The following is a 21412-nucleotide window of genomic DNA, read 5'->3' on the forward strand; positions in this document are numbered from 1 at the left end:
GAGAAAAGTTCTGGCAGTGACACTGAGCACTGAACCATGCTAGATGAACTGCATAAAGCCATTTCGTAATTGCATAAGGCAGCTACTAAATGCTAATTATTTCTCCATTTTAAATGCACCTTGATGATTATAATACAATATGTGCCTCCCTAATAATGACTGTCAGGTAGCATCATATTCAGTGTAGAAAGAACCTGCAAGCAGGCAGAGTGAGAAAGGAATAAATACGACCTACCAGCATCAACAGAAATAGAAGGCATGTAGTATACTATACAAAGAAAAGCAGCAACATGGAAAATGATGCTGCTGAATGACTCAGTATCTTTAGTAAATGTCTGAAGTGGATTATATGTTAAATAAGGTTTGGCTTAAGCCAAAAAAGGTCTTGCATTTGGTTTTAGAGGGCTTTGATAAAATAGCTTGAGTTCTCTTTTTTTTGCAAAGCCTGAGTAAATAGGTTCGCACAGGGAAGTATCCACCAGAATTCCTAGGGAATGGGAGCAACAACAAAGCTGCTCACTGTAGTCCACAGGTTTTTGGAGCCTTTACAGCTGTTGCACTCTTACCTCCCAGAGAGATTACATTTAACAGCTAATTGCTCTGCACAGTGATGCATCCACTGGCTAAAGCTCTCCATGTGCACTCCCCACATACCACTTTATGCTGATTTGTGTTTGGTGATGTACAAGGATTGAACTCAACACATCTTGTACCATTTGGTACCCCCTTGCCTCCCCATTACAACTTGTGTTGTATTTTGCACCATCAGTGCCTCTTAGGAAGATGAGTAGGGGGCATGGTCAAGATTTGGCCTCTAGTAATTGCATAATTTTAAATAGTCTATGGATTGAATTTCTGGATTCAGAATGCTTGAAACCCTCCAGTTGCCCAATGGAGCCCAAGTCAAGAAGCAGGGAGGATTTGGCTGATTTATTTATTACTGTGGTCTGTGCTCCCCTACTCTAGAACTCTGCTTGCTCGGAGACCCAGGCTACAGGTCTGTGTGCTGGTGCCAAGACCTAAATCCCCTTTCACGTCCATGTGAACAAAGAAATTGAAAAATAAAAGGGAAATGAGCCAAATAAGCAATTGATTCTAGTGATTCATTGCTTTCTTTTGATTAGCCTTATTGCTCTCATTATCCTACTAGGATAGTGTTAGTAGGGTGACCACCTTTTCAAAATGCAAAGGTGGGACATATGCCTGCCTCCCTCACCTCCCACAGGTGTCATGGCCTGAGCAGATCTAAGCAGAGCCCATAGGGACAGGGGAGGATGTGGGCCTGCCTGCTGCAGGTCTCGGGGCTCCCCACTCTGCTGCCCTCCTCCTGGGGCCTCTGCGGGCCAGTGGGTTAAGCCCAGTATAGGAAGGTGGAGAGGTTTGGTGGTGCTGCCGCCGCCACCAGAAACCCATGCCAGCCATGCTGCTGTGGCAATGCACTCCCTCCCCACCATGGCAAGGCACCAGCAGTGGCAGCATGGTGTGTGCACAGCGGTGGGGAGCCAGACTCCTCCCTGCCCACCTGGACAAGCCGCCTGTGGCTCTGTCCCACTTCCCCAGCTGGGCCCCCATAGCTGTGCATTCTGGCCCTGGGCCCCATGCACCACCCCAGCTGGGCAGCAACCCCAGTACCAGCCACCAGCCCTGCCCCACTCTCTCCCTCACCATGGGGTCCTCAGGCTGCCCCCCTTCCACCCCCATGCCCCCTCCCACCCCCTATAGACTTACCTGCAGACAGCTGAGAGAGTTGCTTTCTGTTGCCTGGCTGTATTGCTGGCCACATGCATGTGATGCACCCCCTGCATCCTGCTCCCCCTAGCCCCAAACATCTCCCTGCAGGCCAGAACTTTGCCAGCCTACAAGGGGAAACCCATGATTTCCCACGTTTTGCTCTTTCAGAGGACAAAATCTGCATTTTCCACAGTGAATGGACATAACAGAAAACAAACGGTGTCATCAATCACTTTCCAATACTATAATGTGCGTGAAGTCGACTGTCATACCTAGGTATAGCATATGGACATAAAATCAGCAGGTGCATTGAATACATCTCCTGCACTGCAATGGAACATTATTGAACAGAACAGGTCTGAAGATTATCTCTGTGATATGTATGTACTATGACTATTAGTTGAGTAACTGAGTTTTAGAAGGCACTAAATCACTCTAGATTCACACGGTCTTTTCCACTTGTAATTTTGCTCGTTCAGAGTGCATTTCTTTCAGTGTGATATCTTGATATTGACAGATCAGCTGGAATATATTCATGTAGACGTTATCCAGGTTCTAATGAAGGGTATGCTAGAGTGCTGAGGGCCTTTTTTTCAGTCCACTGAGAGATCTTTTTTTTCCTAAAAAACAGAAATTTGCTTTAGGGAGAAAAGAAATGTGGGTTGCTAATAAGAGTGAAATGTAATGCTTGGTTCATTAGCTCACCACTGCCCCAACAACTTTGGGAACTGAACATCCTCTAAAATGTGAGGAATATTGGGTTTCAGTTTTTGATTGTATGTTAGACACACACATGAACTGTGTTAGGAAGTTATATTTATATTTTTGTTTCTAGTAATTTCAATCCAGAAAAAAATCCGAATGAGAATGGAATGTCTGTGCAGAATGAGAACTTTGAAGAGTTCATAAACTTACCCATTGGATCTAAACCATCCAGATTAGATTCCTTGAACAATGATGGAAGCAATAGCCCTGGAATTCCTTTAAATCCAATTTTAGCCTTTGATGATAAGGGGACTCTATTGCCTCAGGTAGATACTGTTCAAACACATCAAACAGCAGGTAGGTTTGCTCTACATCATTAAAAAATTGTAATATTGTAATATTGCACATTGTAATTGACAGAAAATATGAAGTATTTAATTGATGTATATAACCAGATCGCTAATTTAAGCCCCTTAGGCTGTAAGCTTTTTGGAGCATGGAACATGTCTTACTATGCACTTGCAAAGGTGTGTGTACATGCAGAGTACTATGGGAATTGTGTTGAATCTTAAGTTTAATTTCAGAGTTTCTAGTTACCCCTGCATTCATTGCCTCATGAGGCTACATTAAAATGTTTGTGTGATGCTCTTACCTGGCAGCATGGCATAGCGAATACACAATTAGCTGATTGAGAACAGCCAGCCTGTTCTACAGCTTCAAATATAAAACTGTGGTATGCTCTTCAGGGAGGGGAGGGGAGTGGGATATGGCTGCTGTTTTTGTGATTCAAATTCTGAATAACTCCCCTTATCAGGTTACTTTCTGATATTTGCTACAGAAGGTTTTGTCTGCAGCCACAGTCAGTGCAAAGCAGCAGACTGTTACTTTTTATCTATTGGGTATGAACAGAAGCATGAATATTGCAAGGTAAATCAGACAGGTGGCAACATTTTCCTCCTCGGTGCTTAGAAAATTTGAGCAAAAGGGTCAGTCACTGAAAGTGCTATGTAAACAGGATTTTTGGATAAATATCATTCCTGTCTAATAATCTGTTCTTCTTTTTTTACTACCTTTTATTACAGAGGTTATCTAACCATTTCTTCTGAGCAACCAAAGGTGAAGCAAGCATCTCTGCAGCCGGTGGATTTCCTTCCATACTATGAAGGAGTGTTTTATTTTCTCTCCAGTTTTTCTAAAGATTTCTTGGATATCTTTTTGAAAGGACCTTAGCAAAACCAGCAGAAGAAATGATGGGGAATAGATTTGGAATACCTTTCTATCTAATAGTTTTCACCATTAGAAATCATGCTTCATGTGCATTACTTAGAATTGCTTTTTCCAACAAGCCTCTTTATTTAGTAAATGGATACTTTCTGCATCTTTAAGACAAAGACACTGGAATCTGAAAGTAATGGGCTGATAGGGGCAAAGGGCCTGATTTTTTGTTTTGTTTTTTGAAGATGGGTATTTGGTTTTAAAAGATATAAATGTAAAAATTGGCAAAGAATCTTTTACATTTTCTGGATCTAATACTTGAAAAATAAACACCTCAGAGCCCTACAAGTAGGGCTAACATGGTGTTTCATTTAAACCTGTTGGTTTAAATGTTATTGCAGAGAACTCTTAATTATGGGGGCAAAGTGTAGGCTTCTGTATCAGGTTCTTGTAAATGTAACCTATGACATGGACATTCTGTAAATTCAGATGTCACTATGCTCTTCTTACCTTTTCTTTGGGGAAAAAAAGAAACAAAATGGAGCAGGTTTTAAAATGTGAAAATTTGAGAGCGTTATTTTTTCATGGACACAAGGAAAACCTGTTGTTCTCCTAGATGATGTATTTATGGATTTTGTTCAGTAAACAAAAATAAATAATTTAATTGAATAAATTAGAAAAATGTAATAAAATGATATTGCAAACTTGATTTTATTAGTTACATTCATGTTCACTCCACTGTAAAAGCTATACATACACACACAATTCCAACTCCTGTGGAATGCTGCTGTTCCCAACAATGGAGGGAGTTTTCTTTGCCTTACCAGATGATGAAGATGGTGTGAAAACTCGAATGTGGGAGAAGATCCCAGAGCTCCTTAGTTTTGCTCGTTTCAGAGCAAACAGAAAATAATGGGTCAGTTGCTGCTTTATTTGTTTGTTTAATGTGAATTTTTAAAATGCAGTACATTTTACTGTAGGATAGTGACTAGAATCTTACCATTCCTCTTTATCCCACCGACACCAGTTTCACTTTCATCATCCCACCCATGTCACTTTTGCTGCTGCTGAGCATGACTAAAATCCTGGACTTTTTGTGTTTATGAACAGTGCTCTGATCAGTAGAAATTACTACTTATTCATTGTTCTTGAGAGATCCTACCAGGTCTTGATGCAGTATTCACTGAAGTCAACGGGGCAAATTCACAGCTGGCGTCAACTGAGGAGTTACAGTCGTTCGCACCAGTTGAGGATGTGCCCCAGGAAGATTCTTTTGATGAACTTCACTGGGCACTGGATCAGGCCTATCAGGAGCAAAAGTGCAGAAAATCTATTAATAGAGAAACTGTTTTAGTAAGAATGTTTTAATGGGCTGACTTAATACAGCTGCAAGATGTGTGTCTTACTATAAAGGAGATGGTCTTAAGTCCTGGGGAGTTCACTTACGAGATACTTTACCTGCCAGATCATAAAGCCATTCGGTCAGAATGTCTCAGTAATAGTTTGTGCTATAACAAAATTAATTGGGTTCCTTTTCCGCTTTCTTCACAGGTCTCCATGTATATAAATATTATACTTAAACACATGTAGTTTTATTTCTTTGAATCTATATAGCATGTAAGAACCAAATAAAATTTGTTTGAAATATTTATACTTTTTTATATTTTTGGTTGTCATGTTACGTTAGTTTGAACCAGGGACCAGTTTGTTACAGCTACTCTCGGCCTCTAATCCAAATGGGGCCAACCTGCAGTACACATGCCACAGGCAAGCTCTGTGTATAGATTGGGGAGCACAGTGGCAAATAGGGCAGGGAACAGAAAGCAGAATAGCAGATAGGACAGGGAGCTCAGGGCAGGAAGCAGAGTAACAGATGAAGCAGGGGGAGCGGCATTTAGAGAGAGGGCACAAGGCTTAATTTGTGACATGCCTGCCAGAAACGCTGGCTCCCACTGCTCTGATCTTTTTGTCAGGCAAATAGTATGGGGTCATTTACAACTAGGATTGGGCTGAGGAGTTGATATGCAAAACTAGATTCAAATTAAATTTAAGGGTATTGAATTACACTTTGAGATATCATAAATTGTTCTCATTAAATTTTAGACCAAACCCCTTGATTCATCACTGAAATCAATATGACTTATGGAAGTCCTTTATGTAATGCACTTTCTTAAGTCCTTTGTTGAACTGGGACACTTTTCCTTTTGTGGTTTGACATTTAATCCAAACAATAGGTGGTATGTTCAGATTTAGGGATTTGGATCAGTATTCTACAAAAATTCAAAGGAGCTAAGATTCAAAGTACTGTTTTTGACCCATCTGTATTTACAAGAGGATTTTGAATGGAAAGAAAAAGTAACTTTTGATCTTCTTTCAAAGGTGGTGGGGAGGGGGTGGCTGTTAAGAGATGTAGGTGATCATGGTATTTAATAGAGTCAGCTTCATAACTGCTGCCATCACTGTTTCAACCATCTGCACAGTCAGATGCTGTGTGACTAATTCAGTAGGACAGATCTAGGAATTGTAAAAGCCTCACTTAAATTGTTAGAAAGTGTAGAGTCATAATCTTTCATAGCAACTAGATTATTGTTGTGGATTGAACAGATTCACCTCATTGCTTTAATTAAGTCTCACAGCACAAAAATGAAGTGCTCACATAAGTGCTCTTTAGCAATTTTGTCCATTACATTAATCATTGCATCACCAAAGCAGGGTTATTCATCATTACATTTTAGTTTATCTTGCATTTTCTCTCTTCTGTTCATCATCTCATTCCCACTGGGCGATGTCCCATTTTCCTTTCTGCTAGAGTTATATATGATTATTACAATTAGCTAAAACTACTAATACAATAGGAAGCACCAGATGAGCTGATTTTCATGTGAGTACTTCTTTCTTGTTCGTAGCATATTGTCCTGTGTCCTACAGTAGTATAGCCTTCTTTCTGCAATTAATATAAGTTCACCTGAAGAATAGTTCATTGTACTAAGGTTTTAAATCCAATTCTCCCTGGAATTACTTATTCAATTTGTGACCATGCCATTTCAGCACTTCATACTACATCTGCTAATAAATTTAACACTCTGTAGTTAGGTGTTTTGGCATCTTGCAAGATGAGAATTTAAAAAAAAAGTTCTTGAATATTGTGTGTGGAAATGGAAATTTTTTCTTCACTTTACATAAGCCTGGGTGTCTAACCATGGCTCCTGTTTTCCCTGCTTAACAATTTTTTTTATTTTTCTATAGGAAGATTTGAGTAAGCTGTGTCTTAGCTGCTAATTGCCAAAAAGATTTTACTGTTATAAGGAACCAATTAGTAACAATAAAAAGAGCCCAGAGGAAGATTTTTCTAAGGTGCCATGCTGCTACCACAACAGCTGCTGAGTATTTCATTTCCATGCTTTTCCAAATATCAGCCCCACACCCCCCATTTTCATTTTGCATCTCATTGCCAAAGACTCCTACATCTCTATAGGCTGAAAGGTTTTGACAACCAATGGCCTAATTCCAGGCTGGGGGGCAGAGGGGAGGGGGAGCAAGTCTCAGCAGTGCCTGTGCAAGTCAGTAGGTTTGGGAGGTATATGGCCCTCCTGGAACCAGGTCCTTACCAGCATACATACTTCATATCTTTCTCTTACACGGAGAAAGTGCTGGGTTCTCTAAGTTCTTGTATCATCAAAAGAAGGTACTAGACCTTTAGATGGATGAGTAAATAATGCCCCACAGAAAATAAATTTCAAGATGGACAAAAGTAGTGGTCCTCTTCTCTCCTTCAGAGCCTGGAAGAATAGCAACTTGTTCTGCAAAATGTCTGAGATTCAGGGAAGTGAAGCCAAGAGTTAAGGAAGAACATGTTCATTCTTCTGGGGAAAGATTCCTCTCCCAGTGGTTTGCCAACCTTCTTGGACTCAAGGCCTCTCTCGTTGGACTTGAAGCACCCCTCCATTATAAGTTTTGTGAATTGAGTGGTGCCAAGTTTCAAAAATGAATTTATATATTACAGTGCTTACCTACTCGGAAAATGACCAGTCAACACCACCAGGATGCGATCAGGCACCCGGGGCACAGGGCAGTGGACATTTCTGTTTGCCACTGCGATCACTCTTGTAATTACAGGACTGCCAACAGCAAACACTTTTTTTGCCCTGTTCTGCACCCTGAGTTAATACCCAGGTGGTTGCCCCACTTGCTCCTCCTCAGTTATGGCACAGGGGCCAGGCATTGGGGGAGGCATCAACAAGCCTGAACCTGCACTGACCAGTTTATCGCCTCATAGCTTTCTTATCTCTTCACAACTCACAGAACCCTTCAAAGGACCTTGTTGCACCTCAGGTTGCCATGGCACCCTGGCTGACAATCAATGCTCTGGTCCCTGTTCATGAGAGTGTATAAACCCTCTGGTATTCTACTTGTGACCCAAACTGCACTTGCTGAGCAAAGCAGCTTGTCTCACTTCTGTTCACACATCTGGGAAATGTATCTATATTTACTAAGGAGGTGTCAGTCCTTATGGGAGGGCAGCACACTTCTGAAATCAATGGTTTATTGTTATTTACATAGTACAATAGAAGATGCTTCCAGGACAAGTAGACCTACAATCCAGTTTAACAATGGAGGACAACCAAAGAGCACAGAAGGTCTAGGATTACACCAGCAAGACTGCAAGGTACTTTCTTACGTGCATTCTTTCACAGGGGTCTTTTTTTTTGGGGGGGGGGGGAGTTTGCATTTTTAATATGTTAATGCAGTTTGGGAGATCAAAGGTCTTCAAGAGTTGCAGTTTGGAGGTTGGAACTACAGGGTGCTAACAATGGGTGCAAGGAAGCAGTCAGATCATGAGTGGGAGCATCATCCCTGGACGACTGCTATAGACTGAAAGAAGACACTGCACTTTCCCTATTCATCTTGATCCACCCTTGACACAGGTAAGTATGATGCAATGGGGTGCCTCACACCACGCCTCCATGACCGTATTCTCCAGCTTCTTTGCAGAATTCTGTGGAGTGCAGAATTACTAAAGGTGAAAGACTGGACTGGACACATCTATCTCACATCTGGGCAACTTTAGGACCCTTCCCCCTGCCCTGCCTGCTCTGTAGACTGAGGCGCAAACTTGTGCAAGGGGACCCTCCAAAACTGCCAGAAAGAATCCTTGCACCAATAGTATTCATCAAGGAGACTTAGAGTGATAGTTGCTGTTTTCTCTGCACCAGTTCTGCTGGCAGAGAGAGCCCTGGAGCAATGATGACTCAGACTCAGAGTCTTCAGGATTTGGTCCAAAACACATTCTAAAGTCAAGAGCAAGCCATCGGCCACTGCATAGAAGCATTGTTCAAACTCTAGCTGGCATTGAACAAAGACAAGTAACTGTACCGCATTCTCTTTATGTAAACAAATAGGGCAGCATGAAATCTAGTCTGAAAGAAGACCAGACCCTGCGTACATTCTTCTTAAAGCTTCCATGGGCTGACTAACAAAGGAGTTAAATGTCCATGTGGTTGATAACCACCCTTAGAAGCTTTTGCGTTTCTTCTGTCTGTTGATGGACCCTCTCAAGATGCTCCATCAGTTGACTTTGCCTGATGGCTAATGAAAATTCTGGATCTAAGAACAAAGGAAAACCAGTGTGTGATTATCCAGCCCACACAAATGAAGTGTCCTGCCAAAATACATACTCCTCCTATTAAATGTCTATGGAATTTAGTTATTCTTTCCACAATAAACAGGTATATGCCTTACTGTGTTATATGTGATACACATATGCTATAATCTCCAGTAAACATACACAATATTCCATTACCACAAAAAGGAAAACAAAGACTATCCCCACATTTAGGGTTTCATCTTCATGGGAGGGTATGCCACTTATCTTCCCCGATCAATTCACCCCAGATCTCAAAAGGTTGAGTGCAATGCTACGATTTCTCATATAAACACTACAGAATGATACAGGTAGGCCATGAAGCTGACTCAGAGCACATGTATATGTGATGTATTTATTTATTATTTTGGATGCATTCTTTCATCTGATGTCTAGTTTTCCATCCAAAAATACTATACAGTTTTAAAGGACATAAATGAGTAGTCCTAGGAGATGGGCTCTACCATTTCCTTTTCGTTTGGTTTGATAGGCCTGCTCAGTCAGATTTTTATATTACTATCTTTCAGAGGATGATACGTCATATAGATTTTTAAATATATTTTACTGTCCTCATGTTATGAACTAGATAGGTTTCCAGAAATGGGAAAGCATTGTCCAGAAAGCTTCATTGATACTAAATCAGATTAAACTTTAGGCCTGTCAACCTTATACAATGCCCCCCGTGGACTGAAAGGAGATTTGATAAGTCTTTAAATACCTGCATGGAAATTATGAAAAGGATGGTGATTGACTATTCTCTGTCACTCTAGGTGACCAGACTAGGAGCAACTGCCCCAAACTGCAGCAGAAGAAATTTTAGGTTGGAAATTAATAAGAAACTTCTGACTATAAGGCTGGTCAACCAGTAGAACAGGCTGCCTAGAGAAGTTGAGGAATCTCTATCCCTGGAAATTTTCAAGACCAAGTTAGAACTTTGATTGAAATGATTCAGTCAGGGATGATCTCGCTCTGAGCAGAGGCTGACCTAATTGATGTCCCTTCCAGCCCTACTGCCCTATGATCCTATGTAAAAGACAAAAAGGTGATAAGGGAAGACCATTATTCATCCCCCACTTCTTATATAAAGACAATTTAAGCAAGGAAGCACTAGCAAGAAGGTAACTGGTGTGTGATCTTTGTACATGTTTTATAGGAGTTACGTAGGTAGTAGCAGATGTTCATTTTTAATGACTGCCATCCATGCTTCTATTTGCTCATTTGTTTAATCAAACCAGCATTTGTTTTGGATATGGATTTTGAACTTTGCCCAGTACTGCCTCGTTTCATCGCACAAGCAGCTTTGTCACACAAAGAACACACCCACCTCTATGTAATATTGAATAAAGTTGTATAATTGGCCTTCTATGTCCCTTCATCAGGGACAACTCATGATAAAGCCTTTTCATTTTCAAACACTCAAATGCCATCATCTTTAATCTGTGAAAAATGTTCTTTTTTGTTAACTAATCATGTCTTAAAAGGGCCAAGGTGATTGCTACCCCTGGATACACCCTTCTTGAAGGGTGAAGTGTCAGGGAAAATTACATACCTCTTCCAGTGATGAGAACTGCATGTGAAATTTTTGCTCTAATGCAGCAAATGTAGCACGTTGACATAAACAGTCAAGATTTAGCTGTGCCTTGTATCCTATATACTGGTACTGAGGACTGAGGGATCATGGGACATACCTTCCTGTAATTTGCAGACGGTGGAAATGCCCAGCTGCTGAAAGCGAATCTCTTGGTGGGTGAGAAAATTCATTAGGTAGCATTGAATCTCCTTAATGTGGCATTTCAGCAGAGACCTCACCTTTTCTACAACAAAGGGCAAGGGAGCAGAAGAACAAAGAGAAACAATTAAAACATTAATTTGTAATTGATTTTGTAGGGCAGTGTCTGAAACCAAGCTAAACATGTGATGCCATTTCAAAATGTTATCATTACTGGCTGTCTCAGCACGCCTTTTCCCAGTACATGCTCTATTCTAATTGTACAGGACAATAAAAGGGCCTCCTCATGTTATGAACCATCACTGTCATGGATATTTCAGCTAAATTGCATGCATGATTTCTGCTGAAAAAGCTGCTGCAACGGGAGGCTAATAGTTATGTGAAGCATGTGCTGGTTCATGGACTTCTCAAACTATGAATTAGCCCTTCATACTGCCTCATCTAGTTCATAAATATGTAAATATGTCAAAAGCTCTATGCAGGATTTGTGCCTTCAGGCAGCCAAACACCAAATAAGGTTTTTCTCTGTTTTAAGACGTTTGATGCAAGGATTGAAGTAGGTTTGAGTTTTCCCTCGTTAGATCCTTTCATTCCTAATTCCTCTTGAGTCAGAATGGGAAAGAATTTGAAATGTAGCTCCCCCTTTCCTTGGAGAGCGGTGTCAGGGAAAGATGCAGACTCTTTCTGCATTTCTATCGACCACAAATATACTTTTTACTTGGTAAACTGAAAGGATCTAAGGATCATTGAGCAAATGCACTGGGCACAGAGCTACTTATTATCTCAGCTGCTAATGTAATATTCCTTTCATTATCTCGAAAAGGAATTCAGAGATTACTGGCTGAATTCTCAAAGATCTACATTCCCAAGGGCTCCAAATCATTTATTAAGGACTGAGGATGAGAAAACTAGCTGTTTTTCAGTGGGTGCATCTGAAATCAACCCAGGTGGAACTTCTTGCTTCAAAAGTTTGCAGCCTCTTTTACTGATTGAAGGGCAATGCAGCCATATGGCTTGGACTAAAATATTCAGTCCGGTGAAGTAGGGAGAATGATCATGTTTGTGATCTGAAATATGCTCAAAATAGTTTCCTTTATATTCCACATGGTGAGAAATGTGTTTTACACATGCCCACCTCTTTGTCTGTCCTGTTTAAGGACTTTCATCACATTGCTAGATGGCTAAAGCAGAAGACTAAGCACTAGAACAGAGACAGACAAAATGCAGCCTGCAGGCTGAATTTGGCCCACCAGTTGATTGTATCCTGCCTACAGCTGCTCCCACAGTGCTCTGCATGGGGCTGAGCCCTGCCTGGAGCAGCCCGTGCTGTGCTCCTGCCTGCATCCACCCCATGTCAGCCAACAGCACTGCCCCAGCCCCAGCCAGCACTCACAGCTTCCCAGCAGGATTTCTCCAGCTGCTGCTGCAGCCACAAAGTTTCCCCCCGCTCCTGCCCCAGCCACAAAAGTACACCAGGCAGCAGGTAGTGCGGGAAAGTGGAGGCCACTGTAAGGGTGTGCGTCAGGCAAGATGTGCCCAGCCAGGCCAGGGGGAAGCTGCAGCCAGGCAGCTCCTGCCTCAGCATGGGGGGCTCCAGCTTCCAGCTGCCTTCCACCTACTCTGCCCACCCAGCATGATGAGTAGCCACCTGCAGATGGCTGGATGGGCGGATTGCAGCCTTGCCAGAAAGCTATGCACGCTGGCTGGTGCAGGCAGGAGCCGGCTGCCCTGGGTGGGATTGGCTAGGGCTTGGTCCCATGAGGAGCACCACAAGGGTAGCCATGGGTTGGATGGGATGGGAAGTAAACCACATCTGCGCTGCCCAGGCAAGCTCTGCTGCATGCACCCCTTGACCCTCTGCTTCCTTTCTCCCTCCCCCCCACCCCTGGCTGGCTCCCAGGACCTAATGTACCTTCAGCCCCCTACACACATGCTCACCCCCACCACGCACACAATATACAAGAGTAAGACTTTATTTTGAGCTACTATGTAATCGCCTCTATATACACTAACCCCCCCCCCCCACAAATCAGGACAAAAATTATTTTTTGAAATAAAATTAATATATGTTATAGTAGATGTTTGATTTTTAATATGTGATTTATTTTTTATCTACAGTTTGTTAAAATGATATATTCTGAAAGATTTTGTGCGTGCAGCCCTTGACAGCTCACCAAAACTCGTTAAATGTCCCACCAGCCGAAATAATTGCCCACCCCTGCATTAGACCCTCAGCTGGTATACAGTGGGATAGTTCTGTAAATTAAACATAGGAATCAGTATGATGAGTTGTAGCTCTACCTCTGCCTTGGCTTCTCTATTTCACCAAATCAAGTTTTCTAAGCTGAAGTGCCCTTATCTGTAAAATGGGAGCAGCAATACTCGCATGTCTTCATAAAGTGATGGGAGGCTACATTATACTGATGAAGTATTTCTGAGACAAGATGAAAGATGAAAGAAATACTAATGTCTATTTGGTGACTGAAGGCTGAAAAGACTCAGACTTGACACTTCACTTTTAGTGCATCTATGAATGTGTTGAAAATACAATTAAATTCCACTCATAGCACTTACCATGACATATCACATGCTGGATAATGGACGCAGCTTGAAATGAGGGCTCTGTATGTTGCAGTTGGCCAGCTAGTTTCACTAAGCATTTTATTAGGGATTCATCCATCCACTGTAGCATGTGGAAGGCAGATCCTTCTGGGAGACAGGAAGGGATAAAAAGGCTAAATGACAAAGCAGGCAAAAAGCCATAGAGCCAGATCTTATTGCACTTACTAGGCAACTAAGTGGGAGCCTACTCCATGCAGCTTGATTCTCTGAAAAAGTGTACACAAATGGTTGGCTCCCCTTCCTGTTATTTGTGACAGTCTTCACAGTAAAGTGATGGTGTGTTACAAAAGTAGGTATGATGACTTTTTTCCAGGGCCTCTGCTACCAGGTCCACTCAGGCACCTAAAAGGTGGAACAGGATCTGCTTCATTGGATACATCTCCATGTTGCCCTGCGATGACGCAGAGATACACTACGTCACCATGTGGTGCGCTATGGCAGTGTAGCAATTACGTGGGTCTACATGTGATAGCCAGCTATGTCACCGTAGCAGCACACTCCCCCAATATAGTACACCGCAACATAGTGGCAAAATCTAACTGTGCGTTGTGCGCATGGCGCAGTAACCATTCGTACTGAAGCTTTAGTACTTCCAAAAGTACTAAAGAGGATCCTGTTCCACCTTATAGGTGTCAGAGTGGACCTGGTAGCTGAGGCCCTGAAAAAAAAGTCAGCACACGTACCTCCAAAAGGAAGTACTAAAGCACGGAGCTGTAGCAAGGTTACCGTATGGCGACGTGTAGATGCGTCCATTGTGTTGAAATAGGAAAGCCCTTTGCACAGCTGGAGGAGCAGAAAGCATACAGAACTTTGGATTCCAGGTCCAACGGTGCCAAGTCAAATCCTCAGGTTGTGAACTCAATGAAATTTGCCTGAAGAGTCAGAAAGGCTAATCACTTTTATAATGGAACGCCAAACACTGAGTGTCGGGCTGTGGCCTTGACCCTCGAGCAGCCACTCACCCCAGTCTGTCAGCTCCTCAGCTGAGCATTGAGGTGGGCATAGGTGGTCACAACCTGATATCTGGGCCTAGCCATGTGCCCACTTCATGCAACCGGAGTGGCCAGCCAGGGTCAGCTGACCCTTGATGCCTTCCTATAAAAACCCCTGAGCCAGAAGAGGAAGCATCTGGGCAACAAGGCTCAATCTTGTACCCAGGCTGCCTCACCCTGGGTTTGTGCCTCTGGCTACCTGACCCACCTTACCCACAGACCGTGAGTTTGACCTGGCCCTTGCCTCCCTAACCCGACTCTGGTTTCATCTCCCAGATACCTGACCTGGCTAGTCTCTTGACCCCACGCTCTGTCCAACCCTCTGGATCTCTGACTCGGTTCCCCAGATGGATCTTCTGACTTCCTGACTCTCTTACACTTGGATTCTGCACATTTCCCTCAGACTTTGATTGATTTTTCTGACCCTGGGTAACCCCCACTACATGGCCACCCACAACCCATCCTGACACTGAGCCATTCTATGAAATCCAAAAGCCACTTTGATCTGGTGGTCTCAACTGATCCTTTCATCACTGGACCCAAGTCCACTTCATTAAACTAACCAACATAAATCACCACCCTGGCTGGCAATTGCAGCAAGAAGGCAACAGATAGAGTGGTCCTGAGCCAGGCATAGTCTTTTGACCTACGCCAGAGAGTGGATGAGGCACATTGTGGCAGGGACAGATCTAGAGGAGATGCAAGGGGGTGCAGTCACACCCCATTTGCCTATGCAACACGTGTGGTGAGCTCTCTGAGTTCACTGGTTTGCCAGCTTGGTTCCTGCTGGAACTGGCACCTTGGCATAGCTCCAGAACCCAGAGGCCACTGCCTCTCACCCCTTTTTCCCTGGCAACAAATTCACAGTGGGCAAGGGGGAAAGCATTGGCAGTGTTCACCCCTTGGGTTCTGGAGTCAGGCCAAAATAGGAGCTGTGCCAACAAGTCTGTGTCCTGCTGATGGAGTTTGGGTCTCCAGCGCAGTCAGTTTTGAACCCTTTACAATATGAAATCACTGCACAAAAAACTACAATGGAAAAAGGAAAGCAAGTTTGCATTTGGGCCTTTTCGTCTTTTTTAAGTTGCTCTCAGCTGCTATAAGGTTAATCCACCAATACTAGCAGAGAGACATTACAAGTAAAAGTGGCTAAGCCATCTACCAGAAAAAGATTAGGCAAAATGAATTTGATTAGGGCAGTTTAAAGCTTAAATAGTTCAAAAGGAAAGCCTTCAAACAATAAGGTCTGTTTATCATATCAGTGCGGTAGACCTAATTTTACTCTTCTCATAGTTAATGGTAAAACTCCCTTTTCCTTTAAAGAGAGAAAAATTGGGCCCACTGTGTGTGTGTGTGCATGCTCACCTACCTTTGTTCAGTCCTTATTATCAGTAATGAAATATGTGTGCACACTGAGAGATTAAGCAGCTTACGGTGTAATTGCTCCCCTACCATGCTTTGCCAGCTCAGCAAGACAAGCTATCACATAATGAAGAGGTTCTTCTTGAACATCAGGAGAGAGGATAGTATAGAGGAGTCCTTCAGAACAGGAGCTTTCCATGATTCTCTATACCAAAAAAAGAAAGAAAGATAATATTTAGTACTTACACGGTGCTTTGTACTTTCCAAGAGGGTTAGAAATATGTACTAATTCATAGGTGTACTGAGGATCAAATAGATCAGTGGTTAAAATGGCCCCTGGGCTTACTAAGAATAGAACAAGATGTGTTGGGAACACCAAATTCTGTTGGGAAAGAGAAGAAACTAATCCCACATCTCAGAGTTTTCAGGGACTATCCTGATTTCAAATAAACAATCGCATATCTCACAATGGTTTTAAGATCTTTCTATGACCTCAGATGTCTCTTAGGGTCACAAAATATCATGATATGAGTCTTTGTGCCTGTCTGTGCTTCACAACAATGTCAGCAAGTGCTGATATTTTGACATAGAGCCAAAATGCTAGCATACTGCATGCTGTGTGGTACAGATTGCTTTCCTCAGAATTGCCACCAAATGTCTGACAATTTTTTGGCATTCAAACGCACAAGATAGCTGAGGTGTGGTTTCATTAGAGTAATCAGCAAGGGATAGGCACCATTATGTTGCCAAACCTTGCAGTGTCATATCAGCTTGCAAAGTGTTTACACAGTTGTGTGCATCTACAGTCTTTTGGTAAAGCACATGGAAAATATAGTTTTAAAAACTTCATGATATATTTATCCATCCATCCAGCATTAGCTCCAGCAACATAACTATGGTATGTCCACTGAAGTCAAAGAAAGACCCGAAATACTGAAGAAACATTGGCATTTTAAGTCACTTGTTAATATATTTTTTTGGTTTTCTTTGTTTTTTTAAATCTTTAATGCACATCACTTGGCAGTACAGTGCACAAGACTTTCTAGCCAAAGGCCAGGACATCATGTGCCCCAGTTTACTCATGGATCTGGATAAGTCACCACACTCCAACACCTGGAAGCAGTTTGAGGAAAAGCCACTCCAGACAGCAGTTCCTTGTCAGGTCTGATGTGTCCCCTGGTAGGTCTGAACTGTAAAAGAAACTGAGGTCCCCCCCACTCAGAAGCTAAAAAAGAAAGTAGCCAAATACTTTGCTGAACCTAAATCAATGATACAAGGGAGAGTTGTGGTGAGTTGATAGGTGTTTGCATCATATTGTGACCTCCAGTTAACCTTGTAGCCAAAACTTGAAGATAATGACCTACATTTAGGTCACTATCACAATTTAAGCTAAATTTATGCTACAAGGTAGGAGGTAAAGCCCAGGACTTCCATGGTAGCATTCTCTGAAATGCTTCCAGTACCATGCACAGGGCCAGTTAGACAAGCAGAGCTTCAGAGTAGAGAACTGGGTGACCTTTTGGAATAGGGGGAGTCTGGGATGGTCTCCACCTGAGCCAAAATGTTACCGAACTGCTGACACATAATATTAAAAAGGTGGTAGAACAGCTTTTAGACTAAAAATAGGGAGAAAGCTGACAGGTGCAGAACAGTACACAGTTCAGGTTGACACACCCTGTAGAGATGAAGCAATAAAAAATGAAGATAAGAAACGGAAAAGACAAGCACAGGCAAATACCTTTAATGGTTATAAAGTCACAAAGAAGCCAACCAGGCACCAATAAAAAGTGCACATGCTTTTATACTAGAGCTAGAAGTCTAAGATTAAAGGTAGGGGAACTAGCAGTAAATAATGATATTGACATAATAGGTATCTGTGAAACATGGCGGAATACGGAAAATCAATGGGATGCTATAATACCAAGATACAAATTATACAGGAATGGTAGAATAGGATATACTGGTGGGGAAGTGGCACTCTACATCAAAGATTCCATCAAATCAAATAGTGTTGATTTTTGAACTGATAAAAGAGGTATCAGACTTTTTGATAGAAATTCTAGGTTTCAATAGAAAAAAAGTATGTCTGGGAATATACTATTGACCCTCAACCAGAAAACCCAGTAGTAATGGGTGACTTCAGCTATCCACAAATAGACTGGGTTCATCTAACATCAGGCTGTGATTTAGAGACCAAATTTCTTGAAGTTATAAAAGGCTGCTTCTTGGAGTAGTTAATCTTGGAACCTACAAGAAGAAAGGCTGTCCTAAGCAGTGCACTGGATTTGTTGTAAAGGGTAAATGTTAGTGAGCCGCTCTGCAATAGTGACCACAGTGCAGTTGGGTTTGACATCCATGTAGGAGGGGAGACAAGTAGAAAATCTACCAGAGTAGTCTTTCACTTTAAAAAGGGAGACTACACCAAAATGAGGAATCTAATTAGACAGAAGATGAAGAATGTGCAAACAGCATGGGAACTGCTAAAGAACAACATATTAGAGGCACAGAACAAGTGCATTACCACAAATCAGAACAAGAGAAAATGGACCAAAAGAAAGCCAGCATGGTTTAATGACAGAGCTGCAGAGGTAAGAACCACAAGAAAGGATTCTTTCAAAAAGCGACAGACAAATTCAAATGAGGAAATAAAAAAAAAGCAAAAACTCTGGCAAATCGGATGTAAAACTGTAATACGGCCAGCTAAAAAGAATTTGAGAAACTTGCTAGAGACACAAAAACAATAAAACTTTCGTTAAGTACATTAGAAGCCAAACAATAACAATAAAACTTTCGTTAAGTACATTAGAAGCCAAAGACCTGCCACAGAGTCAGTTGGACCTTTGGATGATCAGGGTATAAATGGGGCACTAAAAGATGAGAAATCACCGTCAAGAAACTAAATGCATTTTTTGCATCTATCTTCATTGTGGAAGGTGTTAGGGAGATTCCCTCACCAAATCCACTCCTCTCTAGGGATGAGTCAGTGGAGCTGACCAAACTGAGGTTTCAGTATATGAGGTGGTAGAAGAAACTGATAAACTAAACAGTACCAGGACCTGATGGCATTCTCCCTAAGGTCCTGAAGGAGCTCAGATTAGAAATTCCTGAGTTCTTAACTGTAGTATGAAACCTATCACTAAAAACAGCTTCAGTACTAGAGGCCTGGAAGGTTGCTGCTTGTGACTCCAATATTTTAGAAAGGCTGTAAAGGTGATGCAGGGAGCTACAGGCCAGTGAGTTTATCTTCTGGAAAACTGGTGAAAACAGTAATAAAAGAATTGTTCAGCACATGGATGAACATGACTTGCTGGGGAGGAATCAATGTGGTTTTGTCAAAGGGAAATCATGCTTCACCAACCTACTAGAGTTTTTTGAGGATGTCAATAAGCAGGTGGATCAGGGTGATCCAGTTGACATAGTGTATTTTTGGACTTCCAAAAAGCCTTTGACAAGTTCCCCAATCAGAGGGTCTTACTAATTAAATTAGGTGGTCACGAGATTACAGGAAATGCCCACTTTTGGATTAGAAATTAGCTTTAAAATAGAAAGTGAAGAGTGAGTATAAACGGTCAGTTTTCAGGATGAAAAGGAATAAACAGCGGGGTCCCCCAGGGATCTGTGTTGGGACTAGTGCTGTTTAACATATTTGTAAATGATCTGGCAAAGGGGGTGAGTATCAAGGTGGCCAAATTTGTGGATGACACAAAATTATTCAAAGCAATAAAGACCAAGGTGGGCTCTGAAAAATACAGAAGGAACTGGCACTATTGAGCAAACAGATAATTAAATGGCAGATTAAATTTAAGATAGATGATTGTAAAGTGATGCTTCTGGGCAAAAATAACCCAAACTATATCTATACTATGATGGGCTATACAGTAATTGTTACAGCTGTTACCACAAAGCAAAGAGATCTGGGAATCATTGTGGACAGTTCGCTAAAATATTGACTCATTTGGCTCAGCAGTTGTCAAAAAGGCAAAAGGATTATTATGAAGGGAATTGTAAACAAAATGGAAAGTATCATCATGCCCCTTTATAAATCCATGATGTGTCCACACTTTGAATACTTTGCCCAGTTCTGGTCCCCACACCTCAAAAAAGGATATAGAAGAATTAGAGAAGGTACAGAAAAGAGCAACAAGGTTGACTAGTGGTGTGGAGGGGCTTCCATATGAAGAGAAACTAAAGATTCATAGATTCCTAGACATTAGGGCTGGAAGGGACCTTGAAGATCATCAAGTCCAGCCCCCTGCCTCAGGGGCAGGAAAAGATCCCAGCAAGTTAAACATCTAAACGTTTCTTAAAAGAGTCCAGAGTAGGTGCCTGCACCACTTCTGCGGAAAATCTATTCCAGGCCTTGGGGGCTCGGACAGTCAAGAAGTTTTACCTTACGCCCAGCCTAAAATGGTCACGGAGGAGTTTATGACCGTTGGTCCTTGTTATCCCTTGGGGCGCTCTGGTGAACAGGCGTTCCCCCAGACCCTTACGTACTTATAGGCAGCCACCAGATCCCCCCTGAGCCTGTGCTTTTCCAAGCTGAAGAGTCCCATGGTTCTCAGCCTCTCATCATAAGGCCTATTCTCTTGCCCTCTGATCATGCACGTGGCTCTCCTTTGGACTCTCTCAAGTTTCTCAACATCCTTCTTGAATTGTGAAGCCCAGAATTGGATGCAGCACTCCAGCTGCAGCCTCACCAAGGCCGAATACAGTGGGAGGATGACATCCTGGGATTTACTTGAGAAGCATCTATGGATGCAAGTCAGAGTTCTGTTTGCTTTACCAGCTGTGACATCACATTGGTTGCTCATGTTCATCTTGTGGTTAATCAGGACCCCCAAGTCTCTTTCAGCCATGGTGCTAGCAAGCATAGCACTGCCAAGCCTATAAGCATACTGTGGGGTTTTTTCCCCTGAGCTGGAGTACCTTGCATTTTTTAGTATTGAATGTCATCAGGTTTATATCCGTCCACTTACTAAGCTTATCCAAGTCAGCCTGGATCACTAGCCTATCCTCAGGTGTGGACGCTATGCCCCAAAGTTTAGTGTCATCGGCAAACTTGGCCAGCACACTTCTGACACCAATGTCCGCATCGTTGATAAAGATGTTGGACAATAAAAAGTCCTTCTTCAGGTATATAGTGGGCAAAAGGAAAGCTCAGAGCAACATAGGACCCCTGCAGGACAGATCAGGACAGTTGGTGGTTGACGCGTGGAAAAAAGCGGAGCTCTTCAATGAGTTCTTCGCTTCAGTATTTCTAAGTACCAACCAAGCCAATTCCCCCACCTCGACCATTGACGGATGTCCACATGGCACCAGTCCGCCTACAGTTAGTTCTGAAATAGTTAAGGAGCTCCTGGAGAAGCTGGATGGGTACAAGTCAGCAGGCCCGGATGACCTCCATCCACGGCTGCTGAA

The 21412-nt window shown here is 42.4% G+C and overlaps 2 protein-coding genes across 7 annotated transcripts in view; one reads left to right on the forward strand and one right to left on the reverse strand.

The window, feature by feature from the left end:
* Positions 1 to 5289, forward strand: part of MAP7 (microtubule associated protein 7) — a 175831-nt gene extending 170542 nt beyond the window's left edge. For all 3 annotated transcript variants that reach the window (XM_006030267.3, XM_025211842.1, XM_014523022.2), the window contains 2 exons: positions 2567 to 2793; positions 3519 to 5289. In XM_006030267.3, the coding sequence (XP_006030329.1) occupies positions 2567 to 2793; positions 3519 to 3529 (238 nt within the window). In that variant the 3' untranslated portion in view covers positions 3530 to 5289. The remainder of the gene's footprint in view (positions 1 to 2566; positions 2794 to 3518) is intronic.
* The window catches only part of LOC102374835 (vacuolar protein 8-like), a 58919-nt gene continuing 42336 nt past the window's right edge, over positions 4830 to 21412 (reverse strand). For 2 of the 4 annotated variants that reach the window (XM_025211845.1, XM_025211843.1), the window contains 4 exons: positions 16085 to 16199; positions 13596 to 13730; positions 10981 to 11106; positions 8353 to 9255 (listed from right to left, as the gene is read on the reverse strand). In XM_025211845.1, coding sequence (XP_025067630.1) covers positions 9134 to 9255; positions 10981 to 11106; positions 13596 to 13730; positions 16085 to 16199 — 498 coding nt within the window. In that variant the 3' untranslated portion in view covers positions 8353 to 9133. Of the gene's footprint in view, positions 4956 to 8352; positions 9256 to 10980; positions 11107 to 13595; positions 13731 to 13774; positions 14516 to 16084; positions 16200 to 21412 lie in introns of those variants that run through there. The other 2 variants (XM_025211844.1, XM_025211846.1) reach the window with 2 other exon arrangements.

Source organism: Alligator sinensis, unplaced genomic scaffold (assembly GCF_000455745.1).
Source record: "Alligator sinensis unplaced genomic scaffold, ASM45574v1 scaffold417_1, whole genome shotgun sequence".
Classification (NCBI taxonomy): Eukaryota; Metazoa; Chordata; order Crocodylia; family Alligatoridae; genus Alligator; species Alligator sinensis.